Source organism: Euphorbia lathyris, chromosome 1 (genome assembly GCF_963576675.1).
Source record: "Euphorbia lathyris chromosome 1, ddEupLath1.1, whole genome shotgun sequence".
Classification (NCBI taxonomy): domain Eukaryota; kingdom Viridiplantae; phylum Streptophyta; class Magnoliopsida; order Malpighiales; family Euphorbiaceae; genus Euphorbia; species Euphorbia lathyris.
In genome coordinates, this window is record NC_088910.1 from 65,454,555 (window position 1) to 65,474,876 (window position 20,322).

Consider the following 20,322-nt stretch of genomic DNA (forward strand, 5'->3'; position numbering starts at 1 on the left):
AGAACACTGATTGGAAAAGGCTTGAGAGAGAAACCCTTTCTTCTTCCTTCACCTTCTGGAAAACGTTTGGTTTTGGATTTTATTCTCTTCAAGTGTTATGATTCATCTCTTTGGAGAAATTATCAAGATTCCCTAACACCTCTATAGCATTCTCAATTGAGAACATGTCAGTATCCAGAGTTAAATCTAGATATTTATGTTCTAGGGACACTACGTTGCTTAGTGACAGTCGTATTTTGGTCCTGTAAAGGAGATTGCCCCTTGTCTATCGTGCTAGCTCCAAAACTCTTGGTGAGAATCATGAGGTTCCTGGGTCTCTTCTCTGCACCCATCTGTTCAAGCTGCCCTTCAACTCTCTTATCATTATCCTCACACAGCCAGAGTTTCCCTCCCAGCGTAAGAATTCGTATAGTAAGTGCTACAAGAGTAACATACCATGATCTAGTAATTTCCACTTTAGATAATTGGAATTTCTTGTCATAGTGTCTGACTATATAAGCCTATCAGATCACAGATAAAGCAAAAACAAGGGAGTTTCTCATATTTAAATAAGCAAGTAATCCAGTCCCCACCATGCCTTTAATGGCTGATTAATATCAACGCAAATCCTTAAGTCTCATATATGGGCGTTCCAAGGGCCATTTATTCTTGGAATTATATCAAATGAAAACGCCAACATGCCTACCCAACCACTTCCGAGTAAAATCCAGCTCATAAATCGTGCACTTGAACCCAAAAATTTTGCACAAGTATAGAAAGACCTCCATGGGACCTCACCGGTGTTTGAGGATGTTAAAATTGTAACAAGAGCACTGATCGGGCATAAGTGGAAGTCTACTACTGTTTGTCTATTCTCGAGGTACAAGAACTCGAAACCACCAAGAGGTACCTCAAGATATATTATAATGTGATGATGGCATGGGAACATTAGAAAAGTTTGTAGCTGTTAAGTAAATTCCGAAGTTAATTGTAGTCAAGTTATATAAGAACAGATCATAAACTCAGAAAAAGGCGATCCGCTCCTTTATTGCAAAGACATCTATCTCCTTTTAATTAGTACCTGTATGAGATAAATCAACGAAGACACAAATTTCATAATGATATTTATTAATTCTAAACAATTACAAATCTTTTGTCCAAATAAAAATAATAATTACAAACCTTCCAAGATAAATGGTTGTATTTGGTCAAGTTGCAGGCTTGATTCATCTTGTTCGGGTGGAGGAGGATTGAGTTCTAGTTGCTTGACTTGGTCAGAATCCAAAGTCTCAAGCTGTAGCTGTGGTTGAATTTGTGGTGGCTCTAGCTGTTGGTATCTGGGCTTGTTTTTCTCGAGAACAAGGTAAGTAGTGCAATACCAAAATAATAAAATTCTACTTTGAGCTATCACAGTCTCATTGATGTTGCTTCTTCCGAAGGAGAGCCGCTCGAGTGCCTGCACGGTCAAAATTTAAAACCAACTGTCAAATCCAGGAACAAAAGGCTCAACTTGTTTCAAACAAATCATTTGATTGAGCTAGCTATTTTTTACTGTAAATTTTCATTACTTTTCCTGTTAACATCAAATTTCTAACTGGCATTCCTTCTTACGAACTTCTAAACATAAATATAAAAATATGCTCTCTGATCTCTTCATGCACCGATACGGAAAAACTATTCTGCTATAATCTAAGTTTTACCTGGTCACCGGATTCAATATCAAAGGAATGTTGATGGTCAAATTCAAGCCCTCTGAATTCATTGATGCACAGCCCTTGGAATGCCCTGAGAAGTGAGATGTTACAGAAAAAAAATTGAGAAACTAGTCTTCATGTAAGACCAAATGGAAAGGAAGATTTGAAATCAGTATAAGAATAAGTTTACCATCTAATCAAGGAAACACGAGGTATCCATTGGAAAATAATTGGTGTGTTATCTGCATTTACATAATATCCACCGAATACAATAAAAACTGTCATAAGAGATGGTCCTACTGCCATAGCTGCTTCAGAGGTTGAAACCATAGCTCCCACAGTCAGGCCCATTGCAGATGCAGCAAATGATTCCGCAGTCACAATTCCACAGAACTTCCCAAATCTATACCACCAATTATAATTCAGTAACTTCAGACATTAGAACTGGAATAAGAAAAGATTTCCCTCCCAACTTAGATAAAGTTTTGAACGATTGGTTTGACTACCTCAACAGTAAAAAAACATAAGATAAAATAAAGATAAACCCTCAACGTCTCACATAACTAGCAATGATTAACATGGGACATACCAACTGAAACCAAAATCTATTCCAACCAGGAAATTATTGAGATAAGAGAACACTAATGCCTACTAATGAATCAAAATGGTTGAGGTTACCAAGTAAACCAAAAAAAATGCATATCAATCATCAGAGCCAATGGATTCAGGCAGAAAGCTATCCCTATAGTTGCCTACCCATTCTTAATCTGTTCTGAGTGTTTCAGTCAAGGGCATTTTCGCATTTCAGCCTGATAAAGATCCAATAGTTGGGCCTAGGGATGAGACCTCTGATGAGTTACTTCAGCCCAGGAAGGAGGGTCCTAAGGTTTGGAAAGTCTACACTGGGAGAAGGAAGAGTACCTACTGAGAGCTTCTTGGGTTGGTATATATAGTTGGGTAGTGTTTGTGATGTAGGGTAGAAAGAAATATATTTTGGCAAGTTTTGTTTTATCTGCTCTAGCAGAGGCTGAGCTCATAAGTGAGTAGAGAGGGGATGTTCCATCCTTGTGGAGTTAGGGAATTGTTCTCAAGCCATTGCCTTTCTTGTGCCTTGCTTTCATGTCATTACTCTCGGTAATAAAGTTCATCCATTTCTCTCATTGAGTATTTTATTATTGTTTTGCATTTTAAGTTCTTCATTGGGAGTTACTGTTACATTGCTATTTGGGTTCCTGGCACAGCCCATTGAAAGATTCCAAAGTAATATTCTCAAATAAATACCCTCGTTTTAGAAGTTAACGAGGAGGATGATACCCTAGTACATGGTTCTCTCTCTAATTTAATTTCTAAGGATCAATGAATTAATCTTTAATTGCAAAACCCACGTGCAGTAACCAAGATAATAAGTAACGGAAACTTATAAAAAGACCCAACCAAAACCCATAGAAAGAACCCTTTTGCCACTGGATCTCAACATTCAAGCTTGTTCATCTTCAATATCGACCAAAACCAAGATATAGATTTTAGAGTTTCATTTTGAACTCTTCGAATCTTGTTTCTTTGAGTTCCTCTCCTCCATTGCTTTTTGGAGATTTTAGTGTTTGAAAAAAAATATGGAAAAATGGGTCAAATTTCATTCCAAGACATGCAGAAACGAAGTTTTCCAATTAGGATTGATGCACAACCAAGCTTGATAGGAGCATGGCTATCCGCCACCTATCCCCAAGGGCATGCATCCATCTTTATCTTCCAGCTTGATTTTCCTGCACTTATCTTTCAATTTCCCTGGAGAAATGAGGGAATTAGAGGGTTTATTTTGCCACAATCATGATAACCAGCCTTTAAACTGATCAACTTTAGACTTCAACTCCTTTTGCTTTTGATCAGGAGGGATTAGGAAGCAATACCCAACTTTAGACTTCAAAAGGTTCAAGTTTGGATGAAATTGGCTTCATTCAGTTCCACCATTTAGCTGTTACCTCTATATTGATGTACCGAGTTTGCATAGCAAATTTTATGTATTTTTGGGTATGAACATAAAGGTATCTGAATGTTTCATTTATGGTAGAGTGATCGATTAGATTCCTTCTTCCATTTCTTTAGGAATTATTGTTGTTAGTAGTATGTTTATTATTTCTCCTTCTTCGGATACTAGGGTGCTTATTTTTTAAAATAAAATGATGTAGATGACCAAAAATTAATACTGAAATATATAGATTGGTGAAAATATAAATTAGTAGGATTCCGGTCCACAGACCAGGTAGATCAGGATGCCTAAAACTCTCAAATTCATCATTTGAATCCGCCTTCGAAATTGGAGGGCTATTGGCCAAGTCCCTTACAAGGATTCACAATCCCCCACAACCGGATTATTTCCTAGTTGACTACCACATCTCCCTGCTTTGGCACAACGGATTAGTCAATTCCCTAACCTTTATGCCTAAAACAGTTCCATGGTAACAAATGCCATTAGTGCTGATAATCTAGTGCCTACACCTATTGATGTGAGCAATCGTAACACATCTTAGACCCACCGAAGATTAAAAACCAAACCCAAGAAAACTAAATCAAGGCTAAAACAATCAAACCCCAAAGAATTGTGTTTCTGATAGGGGCATCGTGTAGACCAAATGGTGGAAACTAGTGGTGGGAGGAGCCAAGTTAAAGGGGTGACACACCAAAGGAAAGTGAAGGAAATTCATGTGAAAAATAGATCCCACACCTCGTGGAATTTTAATGACGTGAGTTGATTTTCAGAACCAAACTCACATTCCGTGTGGAGTTTAGAACACTCACATCTTCCTAAATGAAGCGCACATGCCGTGTGGAATTTTTAAAAAGGCTATACAAGTCAACCCTTTCCCTTTCTCCAGCTTTCTCCTAATTACAAGTTTGTCACCATTTATTTATAACTCCTACCCTTAGCTTATTTACAAGCTTGACACCACTTGTACTTATCCCATTTTACCCCTTAACCCTATCTATTTAATTATTTGTGGCTTTTATGTAATTTTGTCTTTAGGTTAGAAGATGATATAAAATTCATCTCTTTCTCAGTAATGAATCAACTTTTTATCAATCAAATGGGATAAGGTGCAATTATATCCCTAACGTTTACAACCAGAGCAATTTTACCCCTAATGTCTAAAATAGTGTAATATTACCCTAATGATGGCAGCCTGGAGCAATTTTACCTCTAACAATTTTACCCCTAACGTTCGCAAGTTGGGTCAGTTTCAAACATTATTATAAAACAAATGTATTTTGTTCCTTATCCTGCACCAATTGCATACCAGTTGGTTCTAAAAAAAAATATTTCATATTTTCTGTAATTTAATAATAGAATTGGAGATTAATGTTTATAAATTTGGCGAAATATTTGAAATCTTTTTGTCCAACTCGTACAAAAAACAGTATATTTTAAAAAAAAAAAATTATAAAAAATTTCACGTCTAATCAATGTTTGTGATTTGTTATTAATGAGTGATAAAATGACACATATGTGTGAAGCGTATATGACAAGATTCATGACTGAAAAGACAGTTTGATGAATAATTTCTCAAATCGACCCAACTTGTCAACATTAGGGGTAAAATTGCTCTTAGCTGCCAACGTTAGAGTAAAATTGCACCATTTTAGATGTTAAGGGTAAAATTGCTCCTGACTGTAAACTTTAGGGGTATTTTTGCACCTTATCCCTCAATCAAATATAAATTTCTCTTTGAGAGCTTTGTTAAGGTTCATATCTTCGACAATGGGAATTTTTCAATTCATATGGGTTTAGCTCGTGAATCTTGGGGATTTCACACCTCCTTCAGGTTTAGCCTGAGAATAACTTTGATAATTTACGATTAAAAATTATCACTCTAACTCGATCCGTATCAGTTGGCATCAGAATCAATCGTTTTCCTAACGCTCTATACTTCTTTTGGCAATGGTTCAACTGAGGCTACCACAAGAATGGATGGAAGTTGCAGACAAGAGTTTTGAAGATTGGCAAGCCAAAATAAGGGAGCTAGACTGGGAGTTTACCGAGATAGTGAGAAAGACGAGAGAAAACATGGAAAGATTACAAAAGGGAACCCGAAACACCCGATGACGACGCCTTAGAGATCACCATAGAAGAAAAGAAGAAGACCCAATGTTGCCTCCTAAAGATTCACCATCAATCTTTCCTCTATTACACATTCAAGAGGTAAATCCTAAATTTTCAATTTCTCATAATGGAGTTATGGGTAATCATTACTAGTGAGAAGTTGGATGTTTGTATCGTTAATGATGATTTAAATTCTCATTGTGAGTTTGTGGGTAACAAAATTGTGAATGAGAATTTGAATTCATGTATGAATGAGGAAGGAGCGTGAGTATGTGGAAACATTGAGGAAGCTCAAATTGAAAAGGGTGCACACTATTGATGAAATGCCCCTTAGGCAAACTTTCACTTGTATATTTAAAAAAGGTAAGAGTCTTAATCTTGAAGAAGTGGATAGTGATTTTGGTCTTGATAATCTCTTTGAGGAGAATGATAAAATCACGCAATGTGTGGAGGTTGATGGCAATGGTGATGGGAGATGTTGGTGGGTCAACAATGCTAGGATGTAGCATGTCATTTAGGTTGGACAACTTGGCAAATGGAGTAACTGACTTGAACTATGGGGAGGAGCGGATGGAAGCGATAGGTCATGGGAAGCGAGAATGGGTTGAAGAAGAGAGTAACGAATTTGAAATGATCATGAAGAAGATGAACTCGAAGAGGTGATTGATAAAAAGGAGAGTCATTCCGAGAATGAGCTAGAAAGCAATTATGAACTTGACTATGATGAGAGTGAGTTCGGAAATGGGATTGAAGAGAGAGAAAGAACGGTTCCAGGAATGATTTATGTGAGGATGGTGAATTTTATCATGATGCAAATGAATTTGATTATGATGAAGATGATGAAATTTACCATGATGAGGTTGAGTTTCGGAACGTTGAGTGGAACCAACACGAGGTCACCTATGAATATGGCAAAGATAGGTTCTATCATGATGAGGATGAGCTTCAGAACATTGAGTGGAATCGAAGCGGTGTTACTTATGAAGATGATGAAGATAGATTCCATTATGATGATGGATAGGAGGACGCTGAGTGAAGCCAAAACAAAGATACCTATGAAGGTGATGGTGATGATGACGATGAGCGTATTGTTTATTTGGTGACGAGGGTGCTAAGGTCTAGTGAAGAGAAGCATGACCCACGACATCAATTATTTAGAACTCGGTGTTTAGTTCTTGGGAAGAAATGTGAGATGATAGTCGATGGAGGAAGCCAAGTGAATATATCATTAGTCGAGCCACCTTGAGCAAGTTTGGTTTGGTTCCTGAGCCACATCCTAGACCTTACCGCATTGGTTAGGTCAATGAGGTGGAAAAGTTTCGAGTTACTCACCGATGTAAGGTTTCTTTCACCATTGAAGCTTATCGAGATTAAGTTATGTGTAATGTTGTATAGATGGATGCTTACCACTTGCTCCTGGGAAGGCCATGGATATTTGATTGTGATGTCTCTCATGCGGGAAGAAGAAACACCTACACCATACGTAAAGACGGAATCAACTATATCCTTACACCCTTGAAGAGTTCGTCTGTTGAGAAGAAGGCCACCTTGAGTCTTGTCCAACTCGGGAGTTGATTGTGAACGAATGCATGGGTACAATGGTGGATACTAATCTAAGGGGAGTTAAGCCAATTTTCAAATATGTAAGGGACCTACCTTACAAGAGAAGCCTCAAGAGCTTCCGCCTTAGGAAAAGATACCCCATCACATTCACTTGGATCCCGGGGATTGTTTACCTAGCTGCTCTCATGATGAAGTCGGATCCAAAAAGAATAATGAAGTTAAGGAAAGAGCAATTTTGAAAATGAGGAAGTAGAACCAATGTCCGAAGGTGACAAGTACGTGTCTTTCAAAGAGCAACCTCGAGGGCTTCCACCTTTGAGAAAGATACCGCATGATATTGCATGGGATCCCGGAGATCGTGTACAAACTCTTCCTCATGGTATATTGAGCTTTAAAGAGAAGAATGAAGAAGACCTTGTGACGCCTTTAAGAAGACCCGAGATTCCTAGCACATGCGTGATGCAAATGAATCAAGTTTCCCACTTGGTAAAATCTGAACTTATTGTTTTGTGTTTTGTTGAAATATATGTGTTGGGATCTATGTTGTGTTTGTTGAGGAAGCATCAACTCTATGAGAGGTCTATGAGATGTAACCTTGTGGCGAAGAGTGTGAACTTCTTGAAGCATTTGGTGAATGGGAATGGCATCAAAGATTCAAGAGTTGCAAGATAGTGTCCAAGTTAGTGAAGAGGCGAATCTAGAAGTCTTAAAATTGTCAACTCAATATAAGGGAGAAGCTTATACAAGTGTTCATGGGATCACTATGAAGTGGGTTGACAAGTGTCGGGATATTCCATTTGATGTTGGCAATTGGCGAGAAGAGGTTGAGCATAACATCCGGGTTAGTGAAGTGAGTAATAGAGAAGTCTGGGGATATTCAACTCAAGGTCATGTTGGGGTTTTGAAGAGTGCTCAAGGAATTGCCCCGAATTGGGTTGATATGTGTAGTTGGAAAATTCCATTTCAGGTCGGCTATGAGCGGAGGAAATATGTGGTTAGTCTTCAAGTTAATGAAGTGGAGACCGAGAAGGTCCGGGGTTGGTTCGTTCAACATGTCGTGGGAATTTGGAAGAGTATGCAAGATATTGCTGGGGAGTGGTTCGACAAGCTTCGCGGAGATATCTCATTTGATGCCAGTGCAAAGTGGAAGGGGAATAACAATGAGGATGAGAACCGGAGCGAGTCACAAGTTGAAATATGGGGGGAAGCTCTTGTGAAGAAGGTGAATCCGGAAGCTTGTGGAATGGGCTTCATGAATTCATTTCGAACAATCTTTGTTCGATTTGAAAGCTTTCAATCCGTCAAGATCAACGAGTTTCTTCATACTCAATAAGTAACTTGAGTCAAGTTCTTTTCAAGAGGGAGTGTATGATGAGGGCATCGTGTCGACCGAATGGTGGAAACGAGTGGTGAGAGGAGCCAAGCCCAACGGGCGAGCGATACCAAAGGGAAAGTGACATGTGAAAAATGAATCCCACAAGTCGCGTGGAAAACCCACACTCCGTGTGGAATTTTAAAGACACCAGTTGATTTCCAGAACCAAACCCACACGTTGTGTGGATTTTAAAACACTCACTAGATCTTCCTAAATGAAGCTCACACACCGTGTGAGAAACCCACACTTCATATGGACTTTTTTAAAAAGTCATACAAGTCGATTCTTCCCCTTTCTCTAGCTTTCTCCTAATTACAAGTTTGTCACCCCTTATTTACAACTCCTACCCTTCGCTTATTTACAAGCTTGCCACCCCTTACACTTATCCGATTTTACTCCTTGACCCTATCTCTTTAATTATTTGTGTATTGAGCTTTTATGTAATTTTGTCTTTAGGTTAGAAGATGATATAAATTCATCTCTTTCTTTGTAATGAATCAACTTTTTATCAATCAAATATAAATTTCTCTTTGAAACCTTTGTTAAGATTCATCCCTTTAACAACGGGGATTTTTCAATTCCTACGGATTTAGCTCGTGAATCTTGGGAGTTTCACAACTCATTCAAGTTTAGCTTGAGAATATCTTTGATAATTTACGATTGAAAATTATCACCCTAACCCGGTCTGTATCAGTTTCAAAGAAAATCATATAATGCCCCCTTTTAGACAAGCAGTAGTTATATCAAAGGGCAAGAGAGTTATTAGCATAGACCATAATCATACGAAGTACTACACCAATATGAACGGATTTCAACCTATTTGTCAAAAATAAAAACATAAGCCCAACAAACCTGGACAAAGTAGGATGGAGACGTGCCATGGGATATAGTACAGTGCCAAAGATTAATGGAAATGCTGCACCAACAGGAATCTCAGCTATCAATTTGGAGAGAAGATAAGGACCCAATGCATAAGACCCCTTAGCAAGCTCTCTATCTACTATTGAACGTTCTTTGGGAAACACACCCACAGTTTTTGTGAGAGCAGCCATTGCTGTGTTTATTGCTGCAACCTGCAGTAGACCAAAGTAGAATTATGGAAAACTGGAGATATTTTCATTAAAGTTTGGAGATTATAATGGCACAAACTTATTAAAAAAAAAAGTAAAAAATCTATACTTTATAATTCGATGTATCAATAACTTGAAAACCAACAACAGCAAACATGATGATGAGTTAGTAAACACATAATCGTAGTCTAGCTACAAAGAATCAGCGATACTCAATGCCCCTCATTTATAGATCAGTTGTATGCCAAAATAAATCTCTAGAGACAATATAAAGATAGTAATCACAAACCACACAAGCAGACACCAACCAGTATTTTATGACTTACACCTGTTCAATAATTTCTGTTTCTGCGAACATAGGTATGTATGATCTAGTTTAATACAACTCAGAGTCAAAACTTTTGCATGAATTATCCTAGACGAAACATTTGAATGACGAAATCAATGACATAGCAATATACCTGAAGCAATCCCATCCTGTCTTGTATTGATGTCTGAGACCTTCCCAGTCTCCAGAAAACTGACCCAAATATTATAGCTGATGCAATTGACATTCTTGCCCTAACTTTATTTGTTGGACCATCTCGAGAAGCCTAGTAGTTCATTCAAAGGTGCCAATAAGTTTTAAGAAAAAACAATATATGAAGTTGTAGTGAATTGAAAGATGTTACCTCGAACCTGATTAAAAAAGCAGGTTGACTATCTATTTTGTATCATTATTTCCAATATACATTTTACGACTAGGCTATAAAATTTTATGCATCGTTAATATTTCTGTAATTGTCAACCTATCATGCTAGCCCAAAGTTGTGAACTGGTCATAAAAAAATTGGTCAAAGGATAAAGGAATTTGCTCCTGGAATTTTCTGTTTGGCTAACTGGAAAGAAGATGACAAGAATAAACACATAGGAAAGCAAAATAGACAATGTCCTTTGTTGAGGATTTCCATCCCAGCTATTTGAGAAGACCTTGCTTTTCTTCTTTAACTTTGGGAATGGTTGCATCAAATCACTGTCATTAAATGAGAAAATATTCGGATATATTGAAAGAGAAATAGTAAAAATAAAAACCAACTTGCATCCATGCACGTTTAAGAAGCAACGAGAACTGCCTCCACCAGGAATCTTTCCTCTTTACAACTGTTGTTTTTCTTAACTTCATGCCATTCTCGAACCCCGTTCTTCTGGTAAGTGGAGTTGCATAAAGCACTGTTGATAGCTGTTGTGAAAATGATTCAACAAGGCCATCTATCCTTTTCTGTGAAGAATATACACTTTCAGCAGAACTGTAGTCAATGGATATGAGATCAGCAAAAAACTCAGCAGGATTCACATGATCTGGACAACGATACCTGTTGAACCAAATCCACAATTTCTTAAATGCTTTTGAAAATTACAACCATAATATCAGCTAAATTTTATTGACGTTCTCATCAGTTATTTACACAAGCAATGATTACTTTCATGCATAAAGACAAGTTCTGAACTAGTTAATCAAAGAATTTCAAAATCAACATATTTCCAAAGCGAGACAATTCAAAGGTAAACACCCTTGGACATAATAAATTGTTATTTGTTATTTTAAGCAATTAGTAACAGTTTATTTTGATAAAAATACACTCACAAACACACAAAATATGCAAGAGAAAAACTTCATTGAAATGATATTCAAAGACGGATCCAAAGATGAAAATAGCAATCAAGGAAAGCAAACAAACACAGCGCAGGAATATTTCCTTTTATCTCAGCTCAAAGCTCCGAGACCCCCCAAAAAAAAATCCAAATCCAAAAGCTGCTCCACCATGCTACACTCTCCCTTAAATAACTATCGTACTCATACTCCAAGAAATAACTGAAAACTCAAGCTCAGCCACCTATACATGCGTGCCCTTCTTTTCTTTCTAGAATAAACATTCCAAACACGAGGCCATGGGATAAAGTATCCAGCACAAGGCCTTTATTCCGAGTATTCCCTTCTATCATATTGAAACTCAAGTAACAAAGTCATACACCATAGATAGAGGAGGCACATTCAACAAGGACAGCTATAAATTGTCACCAAGAATAAAATAAAAAAAAGGCCTGCCAACACCACCGCCAGATCAATATATAGTAACTGAGTTATAAATTGTGCATAATGGAACCTGGGGTCATACACCACAGAAAGAGGAGCATATTTAACAGGACATCTGTACAATGCCACCAACGTAAAACAACAGCTTGTCAAGACCACATTCAGATTGGCATACTATAAACTTAGAAGCAAATGGTGCATGCTGGAAACCTGGAAGTCTTTCTTTTGCAGATATGTTACTCAGCATATTATTTAGAACTTGTGATCCAATTATATGAAGTAGGAGGTCGAAAGTCAACTAAAATTTTCAACAATTACAGATGCTAGAAAAGTTCCATTCAATATTGAAATCTGGCAATGATCTTCTGAAAATAAAGAGTATATACAGATGAGAAGTGTCAGTTCCACACGAACAACTATCAAGTAAAAGTATATGCACTCCATGTGCCTGCTTCTTCAATTCTTAGAGCTCTAGATTTTTTACTGAAAGCTTAGTGGGTATCCTGAGCTCTAATGTCACCTTCAATTCTAGTCTACAAAGATATCATATATAAGAAGGATCTTGAGAATGGAACAACCATGTATATCCACTGTAGTAGCAAATAGACAGTTAAAGAAATGAAGGCAATGTCTGGCTAACCCAAATTTTGAGAAGTATGCCAGTGGTTCTTCATGTGCAGGACCAGCATAAACAAGTGCACCTTCTGATAGTAAAACAATGTCGTCAAATTTACTGTATACTGAACTTCTAGGTTGGTGAATGGAGCAAATTACAGTATGTCCATCCTGTGCAAGCTGTCGGAGAGTTTCCATTACTCTCTCTGCTTGGAAAGCATCAAGCCCTAGAAAAGATTGTGTATCAGTGGATTGACAATTTAACAAAATTTCAATTATGATAGATGGAGTCAACAAGACTCTGGCATACAAAGCAGCATGACTAAGAGCTGAATAATCCACCCTTCTTAGTTATTTTCAAATTTGAGTGAACCCAATCACATTGTAATACAATAAGAATAATGCAACAGAAAATTATAAGGTAAATCAAGATTCTATTTCTAGCCAACCAGATAAGCTTTCGTTAAGGAATTCAGAATGTAAACATCAATATGGAGGATTAGATCTTATTGTCAAGATCTAACAAGGGCATTCTTTTTATTTCAGCTACTAACAAACTTGGAGTACAACTCGGCAGTCTCCAAACTACACTTCCTTAACTCTACAAGCTTGAAAAAATGTGTCTAAATTATTTGATTCATGCATTGTCACTAATTGATTATGTATCACTGAAATGTAAACATGGAAAAGCATTTATGCTGGCTTCTTAGTTTGCTACTTGAACCATATGATACATGAAGTGGAAAATCCATATCATGCTTCTTCTTTTTTTGGTAATTGGAAAGCATCAGATGGAGACTAGAAATGAATATGACAATGTGATTTGTGATTATATCATTTTAATGCAAAAATTGTTGTGCAACAACATTTTTTTTTAATAATTATTGCTAGTAATAGAAAAGCAGATTTCGGAATGAAACAAGCATGTAACTAAGTGCACAAAATATTTGTTTAAAAAGAACCCCTCTAACTTAGTAACAGCCAGATTGAATGCACCCTATGAAAACAAAGCCAGTGAGGACAAGCGTAGAAGCAGAAAACACACCAGTTGTTGGTTCATCTGCAAATATGACAGATGGACTTGCAATCAGTTCACACGCTAGTGATAATCGTTTTTTTTCACCGCCACTTATTCCACGAACTTTTGCATCACCAACAATGGAATCAGCACAACTGACCTTTAAACAAGGAGGAAAAACAATTCATAGACAGAAATTCAATCAGAAATTATTTATTATATAAAATAATAATGAAAACGATTAAGAGATGAATATTGCACATGACTTTGCCACATTAAACTACAAGGTGTTATTATATTTAATGCAATGATCAAAGAAAAGAGACCAATCTATGTATTAGCTCAGATATGTTGAGTACAAGCACAAACACTTGTGTTATGCGGAATTAACGAAAGATAAATAATAAATAATCGAAAAACATAGATTTACGTGGTTCACCAACGTTGTGTTGGCTAGTCCATGGGTAGAAGGAGAATAGTATTTATTAGGAGGCAGAAAAAAAAACAGATTACATGATTAGGCTTACATGATGGAGTATTTATAATACCCAATCTAACCTAATCCTACTAGGAACCTATGATCCTAATCCAACTAGGAACCCCGGTTTCCGATCGAATCTCCACCTTGACTTGAATCCTCCTCATAACAGATGCACCCATGACAATGCCATATGAATAGACTTCTCCCTCTGCCTCAGAGTTGCCCACAGGCAACTAGTAATCTCTGATGTTTAGCAAGTCCAAACAGTGCTGAAACTTGCTCTGTGAAACGGGCTTGGTAAACATGTCAGCAGGATTGTCGGCAGTGCCAACCTTCTTCACTTTTACCCTCTTCTCACTTCTCAGAAAATGATACCTCACATCTATATGCTTTGTCCTCTCATGATGAACCTGGTCCTTGGCTAAACATATTGCACTCAAACTGTCACAATACACTGTAGCCTGATCATGATGTAGTCCAAGATCACTAACCATTCCTTTAAGCCAAATCCCCTCCTTAGCAGCTTCAGTTAGTGCCATATACTCTGCTTCTGTAGTAGACAAAGTCATTGTAGGCTGCAAAGTAGCTTTCCAACTGACAACTGAACCGCCAAGAGTGAAAACATCTTCTACTGTCAACATCTCCAGTATAATCAAAGTTTGAAAAACCTGTCACCAAACACTCCGTATCACCTCCATAAATGAGACCAATGTCAGATGTACCTTTTAGGTACCGAAAGATCCTCTTCACAGCTTGCCAATGCTCCTTGCCAGATTCACCCATAAACCTGCTAACAACACTAACAGACTGTGCAAGATCAGGTCTTGTGCAGACCATTGCATACATCAAGCTTCCTACTGCACTAGCATAGGGAACTCAAGACATGTACTTCTTCTCTTCAGCCGACTTAGGTGCAAAAGCAATAGACAGATGTGCACTTGCAGCACTAGGAGTATCTATGGGCTTTGCGGTAGACATGCCAAATCTTGACAAGATCTTCTGAATATAGCCCTTCTGTGACAGAAAAAGTTTCTTTTTGCTTCTGTCCCTGTAAATCTCTATTCCCAGAATTTTCCGAGCTGCACCCAAATCCTTCATCTCGAACTCTGCGCTGAGAAGACCCTTCAACTTCTAAATGTCGTGCTTCTTCCTTGCAGCTATCAACATGTCATCTACATACAACACCAGATAGATAAAAGACTCATCTTCCAGTTTATTGTAATAGACACAACAATCATATAGGCTCCTGGTGTAGCTCAGCTGCATCATGTAGCTGTCAAACCTCTTATACCACTGCCTGGGAGACTGCTTAAGTCCATACAAGGACTTCTTCAACTTGCAAACATAATTCTCCTTTCCAGGAATCTGGAAACCATCTGGTTGGGTCATGTATATATCTTCCTCCAAATCTCCATGCAGAAAGGTTGTCTTTACATCAAGTTGTTCAAGCTCTAAATCCTGATGTGTAACTATAGCTAGCAACACTCTAATAGAGGTGTGTCTGACTACTGGTTAGAATATCTCATTATAATTTACTCCCTCTCTCTTATTGAAGCCTCTAGCAACAACTCTAGCCTTATACTTGACTCCCTCTGCTGGTGATATCCCTTCCTTCATCTTGAGAACCCACTTGCAAGTTATAATCTCTCCCTGGAGGTGGTGAGACTAACTCCCATGTCTGATTCTTGTGAAGGGACTCCATCTCATCTCCCATAGCAGCAAGCCATTTCTCAGAATTGGTGCCTAAAACAGCTTCTTTGTAAGTTGATGGTTTACGAGTGTCCACCTCTTCAGCAACCTGTAGTGCATAGCCCACCATGGCCTCAAAACCATACCTCTTAGGTGGCCCAACTCCAACCCTCCTTGGTCGATCTTGAGCTAAGCTACGATGTGTAGCTTCAGATGGTTGAGAAACTAATGATGTAGATTTTGGTAGCTCTATTTCTGCTTCTAACTCTTGTTCCTTCAAGCCACTCTCACTCTGTATGACTTGAAGCTCCACCTGTTTATCAATGCTATCAGTTTCTGTTGCAGTTGTAGGCTTCACAATGGGTCTAAGCACAGAATTTTCGTCAAAGACTACATTTCTACTCAGAATGACCCTTTTCTCTTATGGAGACCAGATCCTGAAGCCTTTAACTCCATCTCCATAGCCTACGAACACTCCCTTCTTGGCTCATGGCTCTAGCTTACCCTCATTAACATGATAGTAAACTGTGCACCCAAAAGCTTTCAAATTTGAGTAATCAGCAACCTTTCCTGACCACATTTCTGTAGGCGTCTTGAGCTGTATGTCGTTGTGTGGTCCGCGGTTAATCAGATAACATGCTGTGTTCACTGCTTCAGCCCAGAATCTTCTATGTAACCCAGCGTTAGAGAGCATGCACCTCGCCCTCTCCAGTAATGTCTGGTTCATTCGTTCAACTACCTCATTCTGTTGCGGTGTATTCCTGGCTATGTGATGTCGAGCAATCCCTTCATCCTTACAGAACTGATCAAACTCAGACGAGCGGAATTCCATACCATTATCAGTTCGCAACCTCTTTATCTTCTTTCCTGTTTGGTTTTCCACCAATGCTCTCCACTGCTTGAAATTCTTGAAAGCTTCCCTTTTATGCTTCATCATGATGACCGAAGTCATCCTTGAATAATCATCAATCAGAGACACAAAATATCTATGACCTCTCAAAGACTCAACTCGAGATGGACCCCAACAATCAGAGTGGATGTAATCAAGTGTGTCTTTTGTTATGTGAATAGCTTTGGGAAACTTGCCATCATGTAGTTTCCCAAAGACACAGTGTTCACAAAACTCCAGACTCTTGATTTTATGACCACCAAGAAGATCATCATTTGATAGAATATGCATCCCTCTTTCGCCCATATGACCAAGTCTCATATGTCATAGTTTTGTCATATCTTCCTGGTCAATCTCTGACGATGCAGCATTAGCTGAACTTGTAACAATAGAACCTTGCAAGAAATACAAAGTATCATGCTTCACACCTTTCAGAATAACATAAGAACCTTTACAGACATGTAGAACTCCATCTTTTCCTGACCAACTAAGACCCCTGCTGTCTAGCAGACTCAGAGATATCAGATTCTTCGTCATTAATGGAACATGTCTGACTTCGTTCAACGTGCAGAACTTGCCATCATGTGTCCTTAACTTGATCAAGCCTATTCCAACTGCCTTGCAGACATGACTATTAGCCATTGAAATACTACCTCCATCTACCTGCTTATAAGTTGAAAACCACTCTCTCCTTGGACAAATATGATAAGATGCTCTAGAATCAAGAACTCGCACATCAGAGTGATGAGTGTGTCCATCAGCTACTAAAGCAATATCGTTTTCAGAGCTGGTGTCACCATCTGCTACAGCAGCAGAACCTAGTTGATTTTTTGATTTCTTCTTCTTCTTTGGACAATCAGTTTTCCAATGTCCTTTCTCCTTACAGTAGTTACAGGTGTCGTCTGGCTTGGGACCCTTTGAGAATGGCTTCTTAGACTTCTTTTTTCCACTGTTACCCTTTCCCTTACTGCTGCTAGCAAACAGTCCAGATGCCTGATTATCCGTACCTGTATTGTTCGCCTTATGGTGCAACTCCCTGCTATGAAGAGACGACCTAACTTCTTCCAGAGTCACGGAATCTTTACCAACAATAAATGATTGAACAAAATTCTCATATGAAAGCGGTAAAGACACCAACAGAATCAAAGCAGCATCTTCATCTTCAATTTTCACATCAATATTACGTAATTCTAGTAATAATGTCTTCAATTGATCTAAATGATCCCTGAGTTGTGTACCCTCCTGCGTTCGCAGGCCAAACAGACGTTTCAGAAGAAGTTTATTCGTTAGAGATTTCGTCATGTATAAGCTCTCTAACTTCATCCACAGACCGACAGCAGTCTCTTCGTCTGAGACCTCAGTGATGACGTCATCTGCGAGGCACAACATAATTGTCGAATGTGTCTTTTCTTCCAGAATCGTCATCTCAATAGTGACTTCTCCCGTTGCCTTCTTCAACGGCGTCCACAGACCTTGTTGTTTTAACAAAGCCCACATCTTGATCTGCCATAGACTAAAACTATTTCTCCCAGTAAACTTTTCGATTTTCACGTTCATCGCAGACATCTTTCTCTCCAGAAAACAAAACTCCGATCGGAAATCGAAAGCTCTAATACCAGTTTGTTATGCAGAATTAACGAAAGATAAATAATAAACAATCGAAAAACACAGATTTACATGGTTCACCAACGTTGTGTTGGCTTGGCTAGTCCACGGGGCAGAAGGAAAATAGTATTTATTATGATGCAGAAAAAACAGATTACAGGATTAGGTTTACATAATGGGGTATTTATAATACCCGATCTAACTTAATCCTACTAGGAACCCATGATCCTAATCCAACTAGGAACCCATGCTCCCACAATGTCCCCACGATTCCGAATCCAAGTAGAAATCTGAAACACAATACTATTCCGAATAGGAAACATGATATACTGATTCAAGGCATTACGACAACTTGGAATTAAAACTTATGTCAAAATGTTCTCCATTCAATTTACTAGCTGACATCAAAACCCAGATATTCCACTTACCAGGCCTAACTTGAATAACAAATTGCTCACATACTCATCTCTTTCTTCAAGAGAACATATTTCCGGAAGTTGAAGTTCAGCAGCAAGAGACAGTGTCTCCCTCACTGAAAGCTGAGAGAAGAAAAGATCTTCCTGTCTCACATAAGCAAACCTGCAAATAACAATAGACATTACTAACATCATTTTCATAACAACGCAGTCTACTAACTAAAAGCATTTAAAACCATAGCCTCAGTATCCACGAAAGAGTACTTGTAAGCTCGATTTGAACTAGATCTCCCGTTGACCTCCAAAAGACCAGACAAATGCAGCTGGGGTGATGCCTTCAACTGTCCTGCCAGAACATTGAGTAACGTCGTTTTTCCTGATCCCGACGGCCCCATAATTGCAAGCAATCTTCCAGGCTTGGCTTCTCCACTTACATTTCTCAGCAGAAACCGCACCTACAGATAATTCACCATTATATTTATAATTCTCTGCCCTAGGAATTGCAAAACGATACTCGGTGATATTCTGGTTCTGGTTGCAAAACTTTGCTCCCATAATTTCTGCTTTCATCAGCTAAGCCAACTAGACCATTGGGCTAGTAGAGAATCACTATTTTATATTGGTTAACCAATTTATTTATCCATCTTCTAATCATCCAGCTACAACTTGAAGGGAAGCATCGAATCACGAAATCTCTCCTAGATGAATTATAAAGGGGGAAAAAAGCTACTCACACGCTTATTGGATTTATCAGAGAGAGAACACATTATGTTGCTCCAACTGATTGTAACCGGAACAACTTTCCCAGAGTTCGGAGCTTCGCCAGCTTCAGCGTCTCCGGCAACACCATTCTTCTCATCCTCATCAAACTCGTCTTCTGGTAATAGAGCAGGTCCCGGCCCCGAAAAAAATCGGAGCAGCAGTGAAACCGCGGCCGCAGCCAGTACCTGACCAAAACTGTTTCCGCTGAATTTCACTACCTGACCCACCATTTTCCCGCCTAAATGAGCCATATTCCGGTTCCCCTTCTATCTTCAACCTCCTACACCTAGTCCTGAACTGAAGCTGAGAAAGAGCTAGTAGAAAATGCTTGTTAAAATATTTTTTATTTTATTTTATTTTATTTTCTAGGATGAGGACGCGACGTCGTGTTACAGGATTATGGCATCACACGGTATCGTTCTGTGTCATTAATTATCTATCTTTTTGCGGAAAATCAAACTTGATTTTGGTTGTTAAAATTTTCAATGGCAGTTTTAGATTTTTGGGCAGGGAATCAAGGACGCGTGTCCAGCTTAACGATAAGGCGCAACTTCATTTGGGTTAATACACATATTTGCCCATGTATTATCACGGAAAAACAGATATGTCCTTATATCAAATAAACCCACAAAATTATCCCTGAATTTTTCACAAACCTGCAATTATACCCTAATCTAACAGAACTAATTATTTGGCACAAACGGCGTGCATCTTCACTTTCCTTCCACCTAAACATGCATCTTCTACTCTTCCACCTCCTATCTCTCTCCTCTTTTCTCTCTCTATCCTTCTCCTCTGTTACAGAACTCCAACTCCTACTCCAAATCAAAACCTCCCTTGACCCTTGTGGAATTCAAACGTCTGGTCCTTGTGGCAGTTCTTTTGAAGGTGTGGCTTGCAACGGGGAAGGTCGTGTTGACTGGTCTCTCCGGCTTCCGGCAGCTTCCAATTTGATGTCTCTACAAGTCAGTCTTCTTCTCTTCTTCTCATATATCG

The 20,322-nt window shown here is 38.5% G+C and overlaps 1 protein-coding gene across 1 annotated transcript; it reads right to left on the bottom strand.

The window, feature by feature from the left end:
* Positions 1-515: 515 nt before the first annotated feature.
* Positions 516-19,651, bottom strand: LOC136235908 (ABC transporter G family member 7). Its single transcript, XM_066025997.1, has 12 exons — positions 19,299-19,651; positions 18,829-19,019; positions 18,577-18,727; positions 13,512-13,644; positions 12,492-12,693; positions 10,853-11,129; positions 10,239-10,370; positions 9,560-9,780; positions 1,864-2,076; positions 1,680-1,764; positions 1,162-1,435; positions 516-1,060 (listed from the first exon to the last, which is right to left on the bottom strand). The coding sequence occupies exons 1-12, from the start codon at positions 19,575-19,577 to the stop codon at positions 1,050-1,052; spliced, it is 2,169 nt and encodes a 722-aa protein (XP_065882069.1). The 5' UTR covers positions 19,578-19,651; the 3' UTR covers positions 516-1,049.
* Positions 19,652-20,322: the final 671 nt, after the last annotated feature.

Coding starts and splice junctions, on each gene's coding strand:
- LOC136235908 (XM_066025997.1), bottom strand. CDS start 19,577: ATGGCTCATTTAGGCGGGAAAATGGTGGGTCAGGTAGTGAAATTCAGC. Junction 13,645..18,576: donor TGTTATTCAAGTTAGGCCTG/GTAAGTGGAATA, acceptor CCTTGTTTAAAG/GTCAGTTGTGCTGATTCCAT. Junction 1,765..1,863: donor CGTGTTTCCTTGATTAGATG/GTAAACTTATTC, acceptor CTCACTTCTCAG/GGCATTCCAAGGGCTGTGCA.